General features: G+C 28.5%; 1 protein-coding gene across 1 annotated transcript; it reads right to left on the minus strand.

The window, feature by feature from the left end:
- Positions 1-530: 530 nt before the first annotated feature.
- Positions 531-5,610, minus strand: LOC131068909 (transcription factor MYB102-like). The gene is made up of 4 exons (XM_058004194.1): positions 5,478-5,610; positions 2,022-2,151; positions 1,844-1,924; positions 531-567 (listed from the first exon to the last, which is right to left on the minus strand). The coding sequence occupies exons 1-4, from the start codon at positions 5,608-5,610 to the stop codon at positions 531-533; spliced, it is 381 nt and encodes a 126-aa protein (XP_057860177.1).
- Positions 5,611-15,941: the final 10,331 nt, after the last annotated feature.

A 15,941-nucleotide genomic window follows, 5' to 3' on the forward strand; every position in this document is an offset into this window, starting at 1 on the left:
AAACACACAAGGTATCTATTGTTTGTCTTGAAGAAAATTTCAAGGATCTCCTATGAATAATCACACTAAAAAAGTTCGAAAGTGTTCAAATGAGTAGATTCAGAAAGTTATACTAGTAGACGATTAATTCACATGATTGCATCAAGACAAGGACCAAACCACATGTTGTGACTCATTTCATAGTATTCTAAATCATAACATGATTTAATCACCTATTTCTAACCTCTAATTTGTATCTTGGTTCCATTATTTTACCATTCTTGTAAAGTGAAATGATTTTCCAGAATCTAAGAAATAAACAACAAGCACAAATGAATGAAGTTAATCTAAACCAAAAAGATTTATCTAGATTGCTCAATGATTATGAGAACAAATCCTTGCATAAGTAGGAAAGGAGAAGGACATGAGATGGTTGGACACAACCATTAACTAACCCTCGAATCATGCAACACTTGTAGCTCACTTGACATGCATATGAGCAAGTGGCAAGTGTGCATGCACAAGATGTCTCCACAAGGGAGTACACACGTCTACACCACATGAGGTGAGACAAGTAACTCAACTAGCCTAGGTAAACTTAAACCAAGTGTAAAAAGGTCAAAACTAGTCTTAACTAGTTTGATAATAATCTTGTTTACACTAACACAAAGCATATTTTTTATTAGGTGAAAATATATTCATGTTTGTATGTCCTTTTCATCCAAATACAATTCATTTTTTTATCAGATTTGATCATTTGATTAAATTTAGGTCATATTGGATTTGCTTTTAAAGTATTTTTCTAGGTATTTTCTTGTTGATTGCTACCACCCATTTTTCTCCCATTTTTCTTAGTAATAGAAGTTATTTTACTATTACTCACATTTAGAGAGAGCAGTTTAATGATAGCTATATTTAAAAAAAAATAACCATAAAAAGTATTTCATATTTTTATACGATGAAATTTTAACCATTTTTATCTATTAGATTAAATGAATGATAATTTAATACTATCATTTTCTTGTAAAATTTATATTTATTTTAATAAAATAATAAAACTACATTTTTTAATAATAAAAAAACATTTATATTATACAGCTAAAACTACGTGGCCATTATCATTAATATTGACTAAATCTTTCGTGTACAAATGAAAAATGAACCAATTTCTTTCTGCGTATAGATAAACTCATACACCAATTATACAAAAACAAATCCCTAGAATCAGTGAAACAGCCTGTCCATATGCCACATTACAATGAATTAAGACAAATCAACTATATTCAAGGACTGTAGAGCTATTCTATTCTAAGCCTAAGCTGACATATTTGTCCAGTAGTCGTCAAAATCTTCCATGCTCATTAAATATGTTGGCATTTTGGTTTCTGTTATTTCCATGCAGGAGTTGTCTGAGAACTCTGTAAAGTCCAAGAATGGGTCTTCATTGTTGCTGGTGTTTACCATAGTAGAAGAACAAATATGTGGCTGTGCTTCGTTAATATATTCAGTTGGTACAGCAGTGAAATGTGAATCTGAATTACTTTCTCTCCGCACAAGCTTGTTATCACCACTTTGATTAGCCATTTCAGAAACAATATCCTTTGGGTCACTTTGGATAAAACTCTGGTCTGAGCACTGAGCACTAAGTGGCAAATAGTGTTGACGCGGAGGCATAGAATTTAAGGACACAGAAGCTGGATTTTCAGGCATAGGCAAATTAAGATCTAGGTTAGGGTTTCTATTTGCAACAAAGTTCATAAAGTGCCTGCCAATCCTCGCTTCAATCTCCAAAGATGCAAAATAAGAATATAGTGGAGTTGGAGAAGCAAAAAGCATGTTTCTCATCACCGTCGTGTCTTTTAACTTTCTCTTCATGCGGGTATTCCAGTAATTCTTTATGTCATTGTCTGTACGACCAGGAAGTTGCCTCGCTATTTCAGACCACCTGATCAAATAATATTGTGTTAGCAAAATAATTAATCACAATCTTAATATATGTATGGAATGGAAGGGAGACATTTTTATTTATATTTGAAAATTACTTGTTTCCAAGCCTTGCATGGTGGAGTAATATTGTTTCTTCTTCTTGCTCAGAAAAGTTTCCCCTCTTTATATTTGGCTGTAAATAGTTGATCCACCGTAGACGACAGCTTTTCCCACATCTCATTAATCCTGCACGTGTCATATATCAGTACATTTCTAATCTATAATATCAGTTTCCATTTACTTGTATACGTTTGGAAAGATTAACAAGCACAATAACTATTTAAAAGTAGATAAACAGATTTTAAAATATTCCTGTGTAATTTGCCTCAGCCCCCATCTTTCTTTTTGTATTATGAAACTTGGTGCGCAATTCAGCTTCAGCCAGTTTTGTAGTATTGATGTTGCTATCTCTATGGAACTGCTTATATAAATAGTTATTATTATTATTTATATAATGTTTCCTGTCTTGTTGACTTCTCAACAAGTATGACGGATTTTGTAGGGCTCTCTCTTCAAATTTTTTTTATTATTTATTTATTTTTGGTTAAATCATGTTTATTAGGTTCAAGGTATAAAAAATAGAAGTATTTAATTTGATGTGTTTGTGATATTTAAATACATAAAAAATTAAAAATATATTTTATTATTATTATTTAATTTATTTTCTCTTCCCGTACATTCAATTAACTGGTTTTAAATTATTTCAAACTAATTATAATCTAATATTACTAATTATGAGATATTGAAAGTGTCCTTACATGAAGTCCACTTTCTAAATGGAATAATAAATAAGTTTATCTTTTGAAGAATTGAAAGGTTTTATTTAAAATTTAATCTATAATTTATTTTTTAATGGTAAAAAGTGTAAATTATATTTATTGGGAGGTTTATGAGTTTAATTAATTGCAAATTCAATTTTAGCTAACATCAACTTGACAAAGTGGTTAAAATCATTCAAATATTGATTGAAATCATTTGTACCAAAATTTGAGTTCATTAAAAAAAATTGATTAGAGAAAGACCTTTCTAATCTACCAAACTCATAAATAATATCTACCTATGATTTGCTATTAATTTGATTAAAAAAATTTAAAAAATGATCATTTTCTTTTAAAATTTTAAAATAGCATTCATAAATAATTGTGTACATAACTAATATAAAAGTAAAAAATAATTGACATAAAATTTATTGTTATAAAATATTCAAATTATATCATTATATTTAAATAGTTATTCTTTTAACTTTTATATAATACAAAAGTTAAAACTAAAATACATATATATCTAAAAAATAAATTATATATAATAAAAAATTTAAAATATAATTTATAGCTATAATCAATGTTAAGTCCTACAAAATAAATAATAAATGAAAAAAAAAATCATATAAAACAAGCAATTGACATATAGGAATAATGATTGAAAAAGTACTAATAAACTTTAAAACTCATTATAATGATGTCATAACCATTTTTTAATTATATTTCATGATTTATTATTTTATATTGTAATTTTTCTAATATTTATTGAGTCACAAGAAACTTAAAATATGTAGTACATTTATATAATAATATTTGTTTTTTTTTTTTTTGTATTGCAGAAGATTTGAATTTTTATACAAGAAAAATTAAAATAATAAAAATATATATTTATAAAATTAACAATATTATATTAACAAAAAAATATAATTTATACCTATAACATATCTTATTTATACAAATTAAATAATTTCTAAAAAAAAAAAAATCATATTAAATAAGTGGGTGGATTTATTATTATAAATATTAATATTATATTATTAATAACATTATTTTACTATCAAACTTTAATATTATTAGATTGCATGATAAAATAATATTGTTAATTTATATTTTTATATTATATATATGTTTATTTATTTATATAATATTTAACTTAAAAATATTAGATATAGATTCTAAATAATTTGTACCTAAAGATTATGTTACTATACCTAAAACTGCCTAAAAAAATTCATTTAGATTAGTGGATCCATGAAATCCGTTAATAAGATGTAAATTTTTCATACAATGATTGAAGAAAAATAATTTTGGTAATTTAGAAAGTTAAATATTATGCATCTTTACTTTAAAAAATAATCAGTTAACAAAAATTGAATACAATCTATTGCAATAATACTAGCCTAACCACAAGTACTAAAATACAATTGAAATATATAAATAATGATTGAAAAAACATGAATACACTTTAAAAATAATTATAATGGTATTAAAACAGTTTTTTAATTAGATTTCATCACCACTAATTATTTGTTAAATTTTTAATGGGTCACAAGAAATCTAAAATATATAATGCATATATGTAATAAAATAATTCAAGAAACGCATAGTATATGAGTATAATATAGTAAGGATTATGATGATAGGTTATGTTGTTTATCAGTTTATTTAATATCAATAATCATAATATCAAGAAATAGTTTTATGGGATTCATTTCTAAAGTAATATTTTGTTTCACATGTACGAGTATTTTTTAAAATCTAATAATTAATATTTGATGGGATTTACAAAGTAAAGTATTAAAATCTATCGCTAAGTAAAGTAAATAGTTAATATATGTGTCCACCACTCTTGTTGGGTAAATCCAAGGGAATCAAACTTTTCACTACCATGCTTGTGTTTCAATAGTCAATCTAATCTTAAAGGCTTATATTTATATTTTTTATTACTTAAATGTGACATAATATATTGTCTCAATATGATAGGCAAAAAAGAATTATTTAATTAATGTGATTAATGTACGTATTGGACATTATGAAGCATATACAAAATGGGGTGGATTATTTATAAGTGGCATTCCAAATCTTCTATATATCACTTTGTATATATCAATAAGAGAAATTTTCCTTCACAATGATGGTCTTACCATGATCATGAAACTATTGTTTTTTCTATACTATATAATCTTGTATTGTTTAAAATTTGTGTAATCTTAAAGGTACTTTCTTAATCTCAACTCTAATTTAATTAAAAATAAATAATTTTTCACACCAAAATCATGCAAGTTAAATACAATTTAACCCATATTTTCTAAAACTAATTATTTGACACCCTTACGGAATGCCATGACCATACTACGATAATCACCAAGTGTATCTAAAACCCTTGTATTATAATTGGTCTAGTAGAGGAGAACTTGTGTTCTTAAAAGAAAGGTCACAAGTTCAAATCTTACAAGGGAGTAGGGTATGTACACCATTTTTATGTTCTTTTAACAACTCATAAAACATAAAAAAAAATATTAATCATGTATACATTCATATACATATACACATACACATAGACACATACACATATACACGAAAGTACATGAAAAAGTGATAACAGTAAATAATATTTTATGAAAAATATTAAAAAATAACTTCCAAATTCTATATTGCTGGTTTTATTTGAATTCTAGCAGTAGAATAACAACAATAAAATATTCCATTATAATTTATTCCAATTAAACATTTTATGAAATGATGACAAACCTGCATGCTTTGGAAGCTTATGCCATTTACCAATGCCGTGCTTGTGAATATAGTCGATCAACTTCTCATCCTCTTCAGCAGTCCATGGCCCTTTCTTCACTTCCTTCTCCTCGCAACATGGGCCACGCACCATATCTCCTACTCCTACTCCCTATTATTTCCTTTCATTTTCCAACCATAACTAAATCAGTAATAAATCTTATAAATGAAATAACAAAAAGATCGTAAAAAATGATATAACTATGCAAACTAAGACAGATCAGAGGAGTTCAGAAGCAGGACGACATTTTGATCTCCGAAAAGAGTTCTAAATTTGGACAAGTTATTTAAAGTAGAAAGCTTCTCACTGGGGCTACTTTCAAACTAATTAAAAGGTAACTTTTTATTAATAAAAATAAAATATTTACGTATTAAATTTTAAATAAAATGAAGTATAAAAGTATCATTCGAGTCGGACCATTCAACTCCTTTCACCGATCACCTTATTCTCCCTTCGAATGGTGAAAATCAATTTATATAAAATTTTAAAAAGTACTTTTCACCATTAATCGTTATAATCTTATTCTAATGTCTCTCAAACTGAACATAAATAAATTTTATTGGGACATTATTATTCTCAATCTTTGGTATCTCAACTCACATATAAAAATTTGAAAGGTTTTCAGTAAAGACCTTATTCCTGAGATATTGAAATTCTGTGCAGCTGAGCTTTACCTGCAAAAATGTAATTGATACAACCATGTTATCCAGTTTATATAGCGAAAGGAGATTATAATATCTCTGAATCTTTCATTCTTTGTCTATTTCGTCAATTTTGCCTTGTTTAGTTGTTAGTTAGGTGGTTATTGGGTAATTGACTGCAATTTTTTTAATTTTTAGTGTATTTTTATAGTTTGGAGAGTTGTCATGAGTGGTAAGGACGAAAGACGAAAGAGAGAAAGAAGTAGCATGCATTTCCCAACTGTTTTGACGTAGAATCTAAAAATGATTTGGTCTTCTTCGATGGCCACACGATGCTGTGGATTAATACGTCCACAAATCTGTTTTTTTGTGCACTAAAAAAGGTGACTCCTTCAACGGGGTTTTTGGTCTCTAGTAAGTAATATAAGAACAGAGAGAAAAAAAAACTTGAATAATTTTTTTAATATTTTATTTTTTGTTTTTTTCTAGATGTATATTTAAATATTTAATTTATTTAATTAATATATTAAAGTTATTTTAGTTTATAATAATTTATATCTAGAGATATAAGATTTCTCTAGTCTATAAGGACATAAAAAATGTATTATGCTTCCGGATTCAATTACATACCATTTATTTGTATCAATTTTTGGATCACACTCCACAATCTATCATCAAAATGAGAAAGTGGTGGAAAGCAAAAAGATGAAAATTCAAACCAAGGAAGGTTAAATACTATTTATTCAACTTTCCTTGGTTTATATTTTCATCTATTTTCTTTTTATAGCTCTCTCATTGCAACCATGGATCATGGAGTGTAATCCAAAAAGTTAATACAAATAAATGCTACCGAGTTGAATCCAACCCAATATGAAAACGTAAAGAAAATCCTCCTTTTTTTACAAGGATAGGATAAGTATTAGAATAATCAAAAATAAAAGTAATATGATATAATGATATAATAATGTGGAGGTTTATTTCAATTGATACTACTTCTAGATGCATGGACATTTGTCCATGCAAGTTCAAATCATGATATAATAATTTTTAAGTGGAATAATAGATAAATAAAATAGGTGTCTTCATAATGATATATTTCCATTTTTTTACATAATTTATTGAAAATATAAATATATTTCTATAAAAAAATATTTAAAAATAATTAACACAAATTTGAGCATTAAATATTTTGTTTGTTTAATATTTTAAAATTCATATAATTGTTTATTTAAAAAAATAAAGTTGGATGTTTCTTTTAAATGAATATACTTTGATGTCCGTACAATGGACCGTTACAGCAAACGCGTATTGGCAACAAAGACGTTACTTGTTCGACGTAAGATGATTATTTTTATTAATTTAGAAATTGCTGCATAAAGACCATATTTCGTCAAAATCTAGAACGAGATCTTGCTTATATTTGTTAAAACCAATAAAATATTGCAGGATACTTCCAAAAACAATTTGTAACCAATATTATATCATTAATCGGCACGCTTTCCCTTAATATCACCTAAATTGTATTAAACACTTTGGTCAAGCTTACGCTTGATAGAAATATCATATACTTATTACTTGTTTTTATTTTTCCAAACTCTTAAAGTAATGACGTGTCTCGGCGGTGCTGGGCCATATTTTATTACACACTATTGCGTCACAAAATTTATAGATAGACTGACTTAGTATTCTTAATTATGTTTTGAAAGTATGGTAGTTTTTGCGAAACGGTTTATACGAGATGTTCGATTATTTTATATCACGTGTTTTAGTGCAGTTTTAAGTTGTTTACCAAGCATACAAGTTTGACTTTCTAACCTCAAAATAAATGATCTAAAAAATAAGTGTATTTCACAATTAAAAAATAATAATAAGTGTAATAATGTTGAACATTGGAATGCCGTTAGAAATAAAACATTAAGAAAAAGATATCATTATTTATTATAATTAAAATATTAGATTGTATAGGTTTTTTATTCTAGTGTTTATCTATTTATACATGTACAAATATAGTCATCATTAAAAGGTTCATTTGTGTCAAAATGGTTATCACTTATATTTTGTATTTTAGCTACTATTCGTAAGAATTAGTTTCCTCAAAGTTTGTAAGATAAGACCAAAAAAAAGACATGTAATGCCTATCAAATAATATGAAGTAGTCGATGGAGGATGTCGAATGTTAGTACGCATCTCTAGAACCATAGTAGATAAAAGAAAATCAAGATTCAAATGACCATAATGTATTTCCTCAAAAGTGTCCACACTAAATGCTTGTGTGTGTACAATAATTGAAGAAATAATAGGAGTAGCATGTAAGAAGGTGTATATTTGATGTTGATGATCAACCTCCCCAATTATAACTATATCTATGTTATGCAAATCCAAAATAATAATAGAATTTGGAGTGAAAGTAGTTTCCTCATCATGTTTAATATGATAAATAAAAGGGATATTGGTTGACATAACAAAACAAAAAAATATCATTAAATGATCCCTCATTTTTGTCAATAGATCTTGTTCTGCACAAATATGCATATTTGTATGTCCTCTTTCCCATAATATTTCCATATATGACATGGTGTCTTAATAAATTGTTCCCCCTATCTTGTGGTATTAGATTATAATCATCATAAATTTATTTATGGTGCTTAAACTTTATGAATTAAGTTACAGAACTCATATTATTAAGTTATAACAGTCAAATTATTGTTCATGGACTAGTATATAGAAATATGTTAGAAGCGTTATTCTTTATTCACCAATGACCATATTTGTTGTATGATGCAAATGATATCATTTTAATGCAGAACAATGTTATAGGTTTCCCTTATTACTATTGTTGAATGATTGATGCAGACTCATGCACATTTTGTGTTTTTATGTTATAGAACATCAATTTTGATATAACTAAGTTGTATGCATAAACATTGGTAGGAAAATGAATTCACTATTTACCTGACTGTGCATGCCAGTCACATCCATAATGCCTGTCTTTTTCTCTGATAACACCAATCCTTTTCTCATATTTTTCTATAATATTAATGAATTAATGTTAACACCAAGAACAAGGGTGTTATTGCATATAACTTAATAAAAGTTTTGTTCTGATTTGATCAATGGTGATGTCACCTAGATGCTTTGATTATTTTTCTTTATATCTCTCAATATGAGGGAGAGGTCATATCTCCTCATCATGTATGCCTTTTGGCAAGAGACACACCCTTTCACCATTAGCACCCTTTGAAAGAGTGCAACGCTTCTTTATTTCTACCCTTTGGAAGGGACACAACCTTTCATAATCAGATATGTACTTCTGATTCCCAAATCATCCACCCCTCGAAATGAGTTCTCTTCTCCCTTTTATACCTCATATTTGGGAGATTCAAAACTTATCATTTCATGCCTTTTGACCATTCATTAACTTCATTAAATTTTTTATTATATTTCTTTTATATTTTCTTTTATTTTAATTTTCTATTTTCTTGAATTTTTATTTTATTATTAATATTCACCATTAAACTATATTTCAAAGTTGGGACATTACAATCAATAAGATGTAAATTAATTTATTAATTGTAGCCTAATATATTTGAAATAAGGGTTAACTTGTAAACTTTAGATACAAGGACCAATTTAAGGTTTAGGTAAACATGTATTTATGTTATAATGTTAGACACCTAAGACTAGTATTTATAAAATTTTATAATTTATATTGTTAAGGGTTCGAATATTTTAGATGTGAAGTCTCTATAACTCATGATCTCTCTAGTCTGATTCTACTATGTACATCATTTCATCTCTTCCTTAAAAACTATAGACCATTACTAAGATTCTTTGCATGAGAAGCTCTCTTTTTTTTTGAGCTTATTTCTAGTGCAACATCTTGTTTCCAAAAAATAAGGGATCTCTTCTACACATGATTGAGCATAAAAACTACTATTCTAGGTTGTGTCTCCCTTGATGGCTTTACAAGGCTTTAATTTTAAATATTTATCTTCTATATTGATTCTCTAATAAATACTTGGATATTTTTATGAGGCTTTTTTTGTTGAAATCCCCTTGATGGATGCCGCATTTCTAGGTTCCAAAATTTTACAAAAGAGATATGTTTCTAAATATTAGAATTAAGACTTAAATATCTTTTATGATGAGCTATGATCTCCACAAGTATCTTTCTCTCTCATGATTCTTTCCTTAGATAATCCTTTATTCTCATTTCTATTTGCTCCTGCGAGCTCATTATATCATACATTATATATCAAAATAATCCTCCCATGATTTATAAGAAGATAGGATAAATAGCTCTAATAACATTGTAATATCCTAGGATAGAACAATGTTTAATGCAAATATAATTCTCAGCCTTCCACAAATACTTATTATTTGAACAATAATGCAAATATAATTCTTAACCTTCTGTAAAATACTTATTAGTTTAAATTAGAAAACTCATATATAAAATATTATTAGTACATACATCTAGTATTTTTATTATAATGAATAATAAATTTATATACAATTCCCAATCTCTTTATTATTATAATAATGAATGTATTACATTCAATTTATACCAACTAGAGTAGAAAACCAAATTATTATAATGTTATTAGGGTCTATGTCCAATGAAGCTCAAGTTTGAACTCTATATGAGTTCACCCTATAAATCACTAGGGTTTTTGTATTAGTATTTCTACACTCAAATATAAGTGCTCAAAATGGATTTTGAAAGGAATTTGATTGATTTTAGGTGATAACCCCTAAATGGATACATTCAAGCCTTTATATCAATCAAAACAATATTGAACTGATCATAATGTAAATCTATAAATCCAAATTTGAATAATTTTAATTTTATAGGTAGGGATATTTTTGACTTTTGATTGTTATGGTGCCAAAAATAGCCATTAATAAATAATATGAATCATGTTGGGAAATTATGGAGAGAACGCCTTTATAAAGGTAAGAATATTAGGGGGTGGGGTTTGGAGATACCATGACACTCATACCATAGTTTAGGACATTGGAGCTTGAGAAAAATGACAATGCTAATAGACAAAAAGTTCTAAACTATGATGGATATAAAGGAAGGGTGTGGGAAAGATAGAAAGTATGATCATATGATGTTTGAATGTCTAATATGGACTAGGGAATAGATAGATGTAACCGAAAAAACATGCCTAGATGACGAAGTTTTAAATACGAATGAATGTGAAACACTTAAAAGGTTAAGAATGCCTTCAAAATTAGGGACTTGAAAGATATCATATAGACACTAGAGGAAAGAAGAGAAAAACATTGCACACAAAATGAGACTAGGGGAGATGCAGAAATTGGGAAATAGGAAATTTGGTCCGTAACCTAGATTATTGCATAAAGGGGACATGACATATTACTTTGTTGAATATTACCTACAAGATCATTGTTAAATCTATAGTTATCTAGTTCTATCACATGCTCCTTTGGCTTGCTCATCCTAAATAGATGGAATTCATGAAGCTTGGATTTATCCTAAATAATATCATTGTTGTATGGAAACACATGGAATTAGTTCATCACTCCAATCAACCAATCCTCCTCCTCAAACTTGACTTTGTCAAGGCCTATGATCACATTGAATGGCCATTCATCCTAGCCATACTTTAAGAAGTTGGATTTGGTCCTTATTTCATTCATATATGGAGATGGTGTTCATGGATGTCTTCGCCTACATGATGATCATTAGCCAACAATATATACATTTTGGGCCTCACAACTCCACCTTTCAAGGTTGTCCTCTAGCTTTGACATTTTATGTATATTACTACTAAATTTTTTGGCTATTTTGTTGCTAACATAGTCCTTGAATCCTTGTTCAAAGAGATATATCTTCTTGGTAGTTCATCCTAGTAGTTGGTTAATGGTCACTTTATTTATTACTATTTATTTACTCTTATTGAGGAAGGTAATAAAGTCATTTAATCTCTCTAGTGTCTAGACATCTTTTGCAATTCTTCTAGATCAAACATTTAGTGGCGAAAGACTCAATCCTATCAACAATAATTTCTTTATTCAAAATTTATAGCTTTTGACTAATTCAATTAGAATTGGATCAACCATGAGGAAGTGTTCCATTTTTTGGGGATACCTTTTTCTCCAAGACTCAGCTAATTTGGCTCCAAAATGATTGACTAACCTTTGTGCTATACACATAGTTGAAAAATAAAAGATGCAGCCAATTCTGTCGAGCATGACCAGGATCTGTAGTTTTTGACTTACCCTCATGTTATGCGGATTTAGTGGCATTTTTGGAGCTAGATTAGCTACAAACTTTTCTTTCCATGCCTCACCCTCCCTACTATGGAAACCTATGGCTAATAGAGGATAAAAAATTTAGTTACTATATTACAACACCTCTTTTTCTACTTAGTAATTTCTTGATTTTTAATAAGATGCTAGAGATTCGATGCATGTCTATTGATTTTGTTATTGGGTTCCTTCTAAAGCTTCTTAGCTTTGAATTGGAAAGTTCTTCAATACTTTTATCCAGTCTAATAGTAAAGGGAAATATGGTTTTGATCATGTGGCTTCCATAACTTATGTTGTCTACCTCATAACTTTTGCAGCTTAGGCTTGTTCTTAATCTACAAACAAGGCATTGTCCTATGTGTTAAAGGGATCATAAGAGCTTTCATAGGCAATGAGACTTGAATATTTATAGTTGGAATTTATATTAGTTCTCGAGTGTCACTTTTGGTCATCTAACCTAGAAGAGCCTTTAATTTGGCACTCTTATCACCATGTTGATTACTATGAGGATTAGGACACTTTTGTCATCAAAAGATTTTTGGAAAGTAGGAGAACTTATCAAACCATGATTTTACTGGGTGGGTAATGAATTTTGCAATGGTGCCTCTATCAATTAGCAATCTATCTCATGGTGATTGGTTCTCTCTCCTCAATATTAACAATTATCCAATGTGCCTTTGTTATATGTCTTAAATTTTTTTAAGAATGAAACTTTTGTGCTACCTAATTTTATTCATAGATTCACCAAGAACTTCCTTTCTTGCTTTGAATTAAAGTTAAAATTTAGACTAGGTACTAAAAACAAGAATTCTTCTTAGCTTGTTATTGAAGCTATACCTCCTTGGTTTCATTATAAAACTAGGGTTAGGTCTCTCAATGCTTGGAGAAAATATTGGAAATGGCACCTAGATATACCCTCTCACAATACATGCTTCAGAAAGGTTACTTGTTGATTTCCCCATACCTTCTAATGGTGGATCTACTAAATCTATAGTGGCAGCTCCAATCCTTTTTTGGGACTTGGCACTACAAATTTTAGTGCATTTAGTTGGCAATTTTGGCACCCAAATTTGCCCACTTTGCTTGGTGCATTCTATATCAAGGCCTCCCACTAGGTCATCTATTCCATGGGCCATGTGAAGTCCTCCATACCTCTCTATTGAGTTTTTCATAGAGCTTAAGTGGCTTAAAATTAGATCCACAATTCTTTCAAGATATTAAGCCCACCCTTTTTCCTAGCATATGGTTTTATTTGGAAATTTTCCTTATCTCCTACATAAATATAATTAGATTTGACATATTTATATAGTGAAAATTCATTTCAATATCCGAAAAGATAAAAGTAGTGCTCTCTTTTTGTTGTTGTGTTGATGCTTATTATTATTAGCATATTAAAATCATGATTCGTTCTAATATGCTTATCCTACAAGCTTGTCTTGTTGCACTTGAAATTGCTCATGTAATACTATTAGAATCATCAATAATACCATTTCAAAAATCCTATCTAATTTATAAAATAAATTCAATTTTGAAAAAAAATAAAAATTGAATACGAATATACCTTGACATTCGTACAACTATCCATTACAAAAGACGTATATCAGCAATAAATCAACGTAAGATGCTTATTTAATTTAGAAATTGATGAATAAAGACAATGATATTTACCATCTCGGAGATCTTGCTTATATTTCTTTAAACGAATAAATATTGGAGAATACCTCCAAAACAATTTGAACTGTATTATGTCACTCAATGTCACTCTTTCACACAAGAATTTCAAAGTTGAAATATAATTGGGTGGGGACTGGGGAGTCTCTGGTCAAACACACCTTCGATTTATTAATTTGATTATTTTTTGAACTCTCAACTAATGACGTAACTCGCTGGGGCTGCGCCTTATTTTCAGGGACACGATGACATCATAACATCTAGAGTAGCTTTACAAAACGGATTTTATTAGGTGAAAATAACAAAGTTCGAATATTTTGTCTAAAAAGTTTTAAGTAGTTTACCAAGCATACAAGCTAGATTTGCGGTTGACTTTCTAATTTGATTTTTTGTCATATAGAAACTAAAATGCTGACAAACAATGACTTGCTTGAATAAACTTCCATGATGTTGCGTGGACACATAGTAACTTCAAAACATCTAGTATTCTTGCCTTCTACAATTCTATTTGATTGTGGTCCCTTGGAAAAATATAATGATGGATATTTTTGCCATAGATAAATGATAGTAATAACTTGTACAATTCATTTATGTGACATATATTGAAAAAAAATAATTTGTACAATTATGTGATATATATATATATATATATATATATATATATATATATATATATATATATATATATATATATATATATATATATATAATTGTATTTGATTCAAGTGTACATGATTATGTAAGGGTTTAGATTATTATGAGACATGCATTGTATCAAACATCTTAATTGAGGTTTGTAGATATATATAGTTTATACTAAAATTCACAAGATTCTCATAGTGTCACAAATTCTTACATTATTCATGTTAAAAGAAGTCAGATTCATATTTTTTTAATATTAAAGATAGTGTACAAAAGCGTTACATTTTGAGGAGCATCTACCTCAATCAAAATCTAAACTGATCACCAAGTATCAAAGTATCAAAAAATAGAAATGAGTTCAGACAATCACTATCAGAAGACATTAGTTGTGAGTCATATATCAGTCCAATGACACAATTATACTATTACCATAGTCAGCCTTATCAAAATCAAATGTGCCCAATAGGGGCTCAATATCAAGGTCAACTGTTATGCCCCATCAGGCCTCATGTTTCTTCTTGGTATCTTTGTTTGTATCCTCGATGTTCTTCCTAGTGGTCTACTTCTCTAAATATTCATTGAGAAAATCCAACTCTCCCTAGTTCAAATTGTCCTTTCCATGGGGAAAGAAGTGGGTAGATTGCATATTAGTATTGTACACTAGCATCACACCCTCTTTGAGCAGCAACATGAATCTTTCCTTAGGGATCTCCATCATGGCCGACACTTGTAACATGATTGTAAACTAGACGAGTTCACATTTAAACTTAGTAAGTAGCCTTCTTTTGAACTAAAAGATCTGTTCATTACTCCTATTTCATAAAAACCAAAGGACTTTATTAGTAAAAATAAGCCAAAATCTACTCATAATAACATCAAATTTATCAGCATATCTAGCAAAAAACTCAATCCAAGAAAAAAATTCACTATCATTCCAGCGAACAAGCAATCCAAATATTAAAGACCAAAGAACAACAACAAATTGGCATTCAAAAATAAGTGTTCAAAAGATTTAGGAACATCACACCTATTATAAATTCTAGTAGGCAAGCCATAAGAGTGAAGGACAACCTATAGCAATATTTTTGAATAGGAGAAGCCACCACAAACAAATCTTCTTAGGTTCAACAAGTTTTTGCCACAAGTTGTTTAGGATTTTAACCCATATAGAGTCTATCTAGTTTAAGT

This window comes from Cryptomeria japonica, chromosome 7 (genome assembly GCF_030272615.1).
Source record: "Cryptomeria japonica chromosome 7, Sugi_1.0, whole genome shotgun sequence".
NCBI lineage: Eukaryota > Viridiplantae > Streptophyta > Pinopsida > Cupressales > Cupressaceae > Cryptomeria > Cryptomeria japonica.

Bases quoted from the DNA above. Each gene is read 5' to 3' on its own strand.
- LOC131068909 (XM_058004194.1), bottom strand. From the start codon at position 5,610: ATGGTGCGTGGCCCATGTTGCGAGGAGAAGGAAGTGAAGAAAGGGCCA. The intron at 2,152-5,477 runs GTTTGTCATCAT...TGACACGTGCAG, and splicing joins TAAGCTTCCAAAGCATGCAG to GATTAATGAGATGTGGGAAA. The intron at 1,925-2,021 runs GTAATTTTCAAA...TTATTTGATCAG, and splicing joins CATGCAAGGCTTGGAAACAA to GTGGTCTGAAATAGCGAGGC.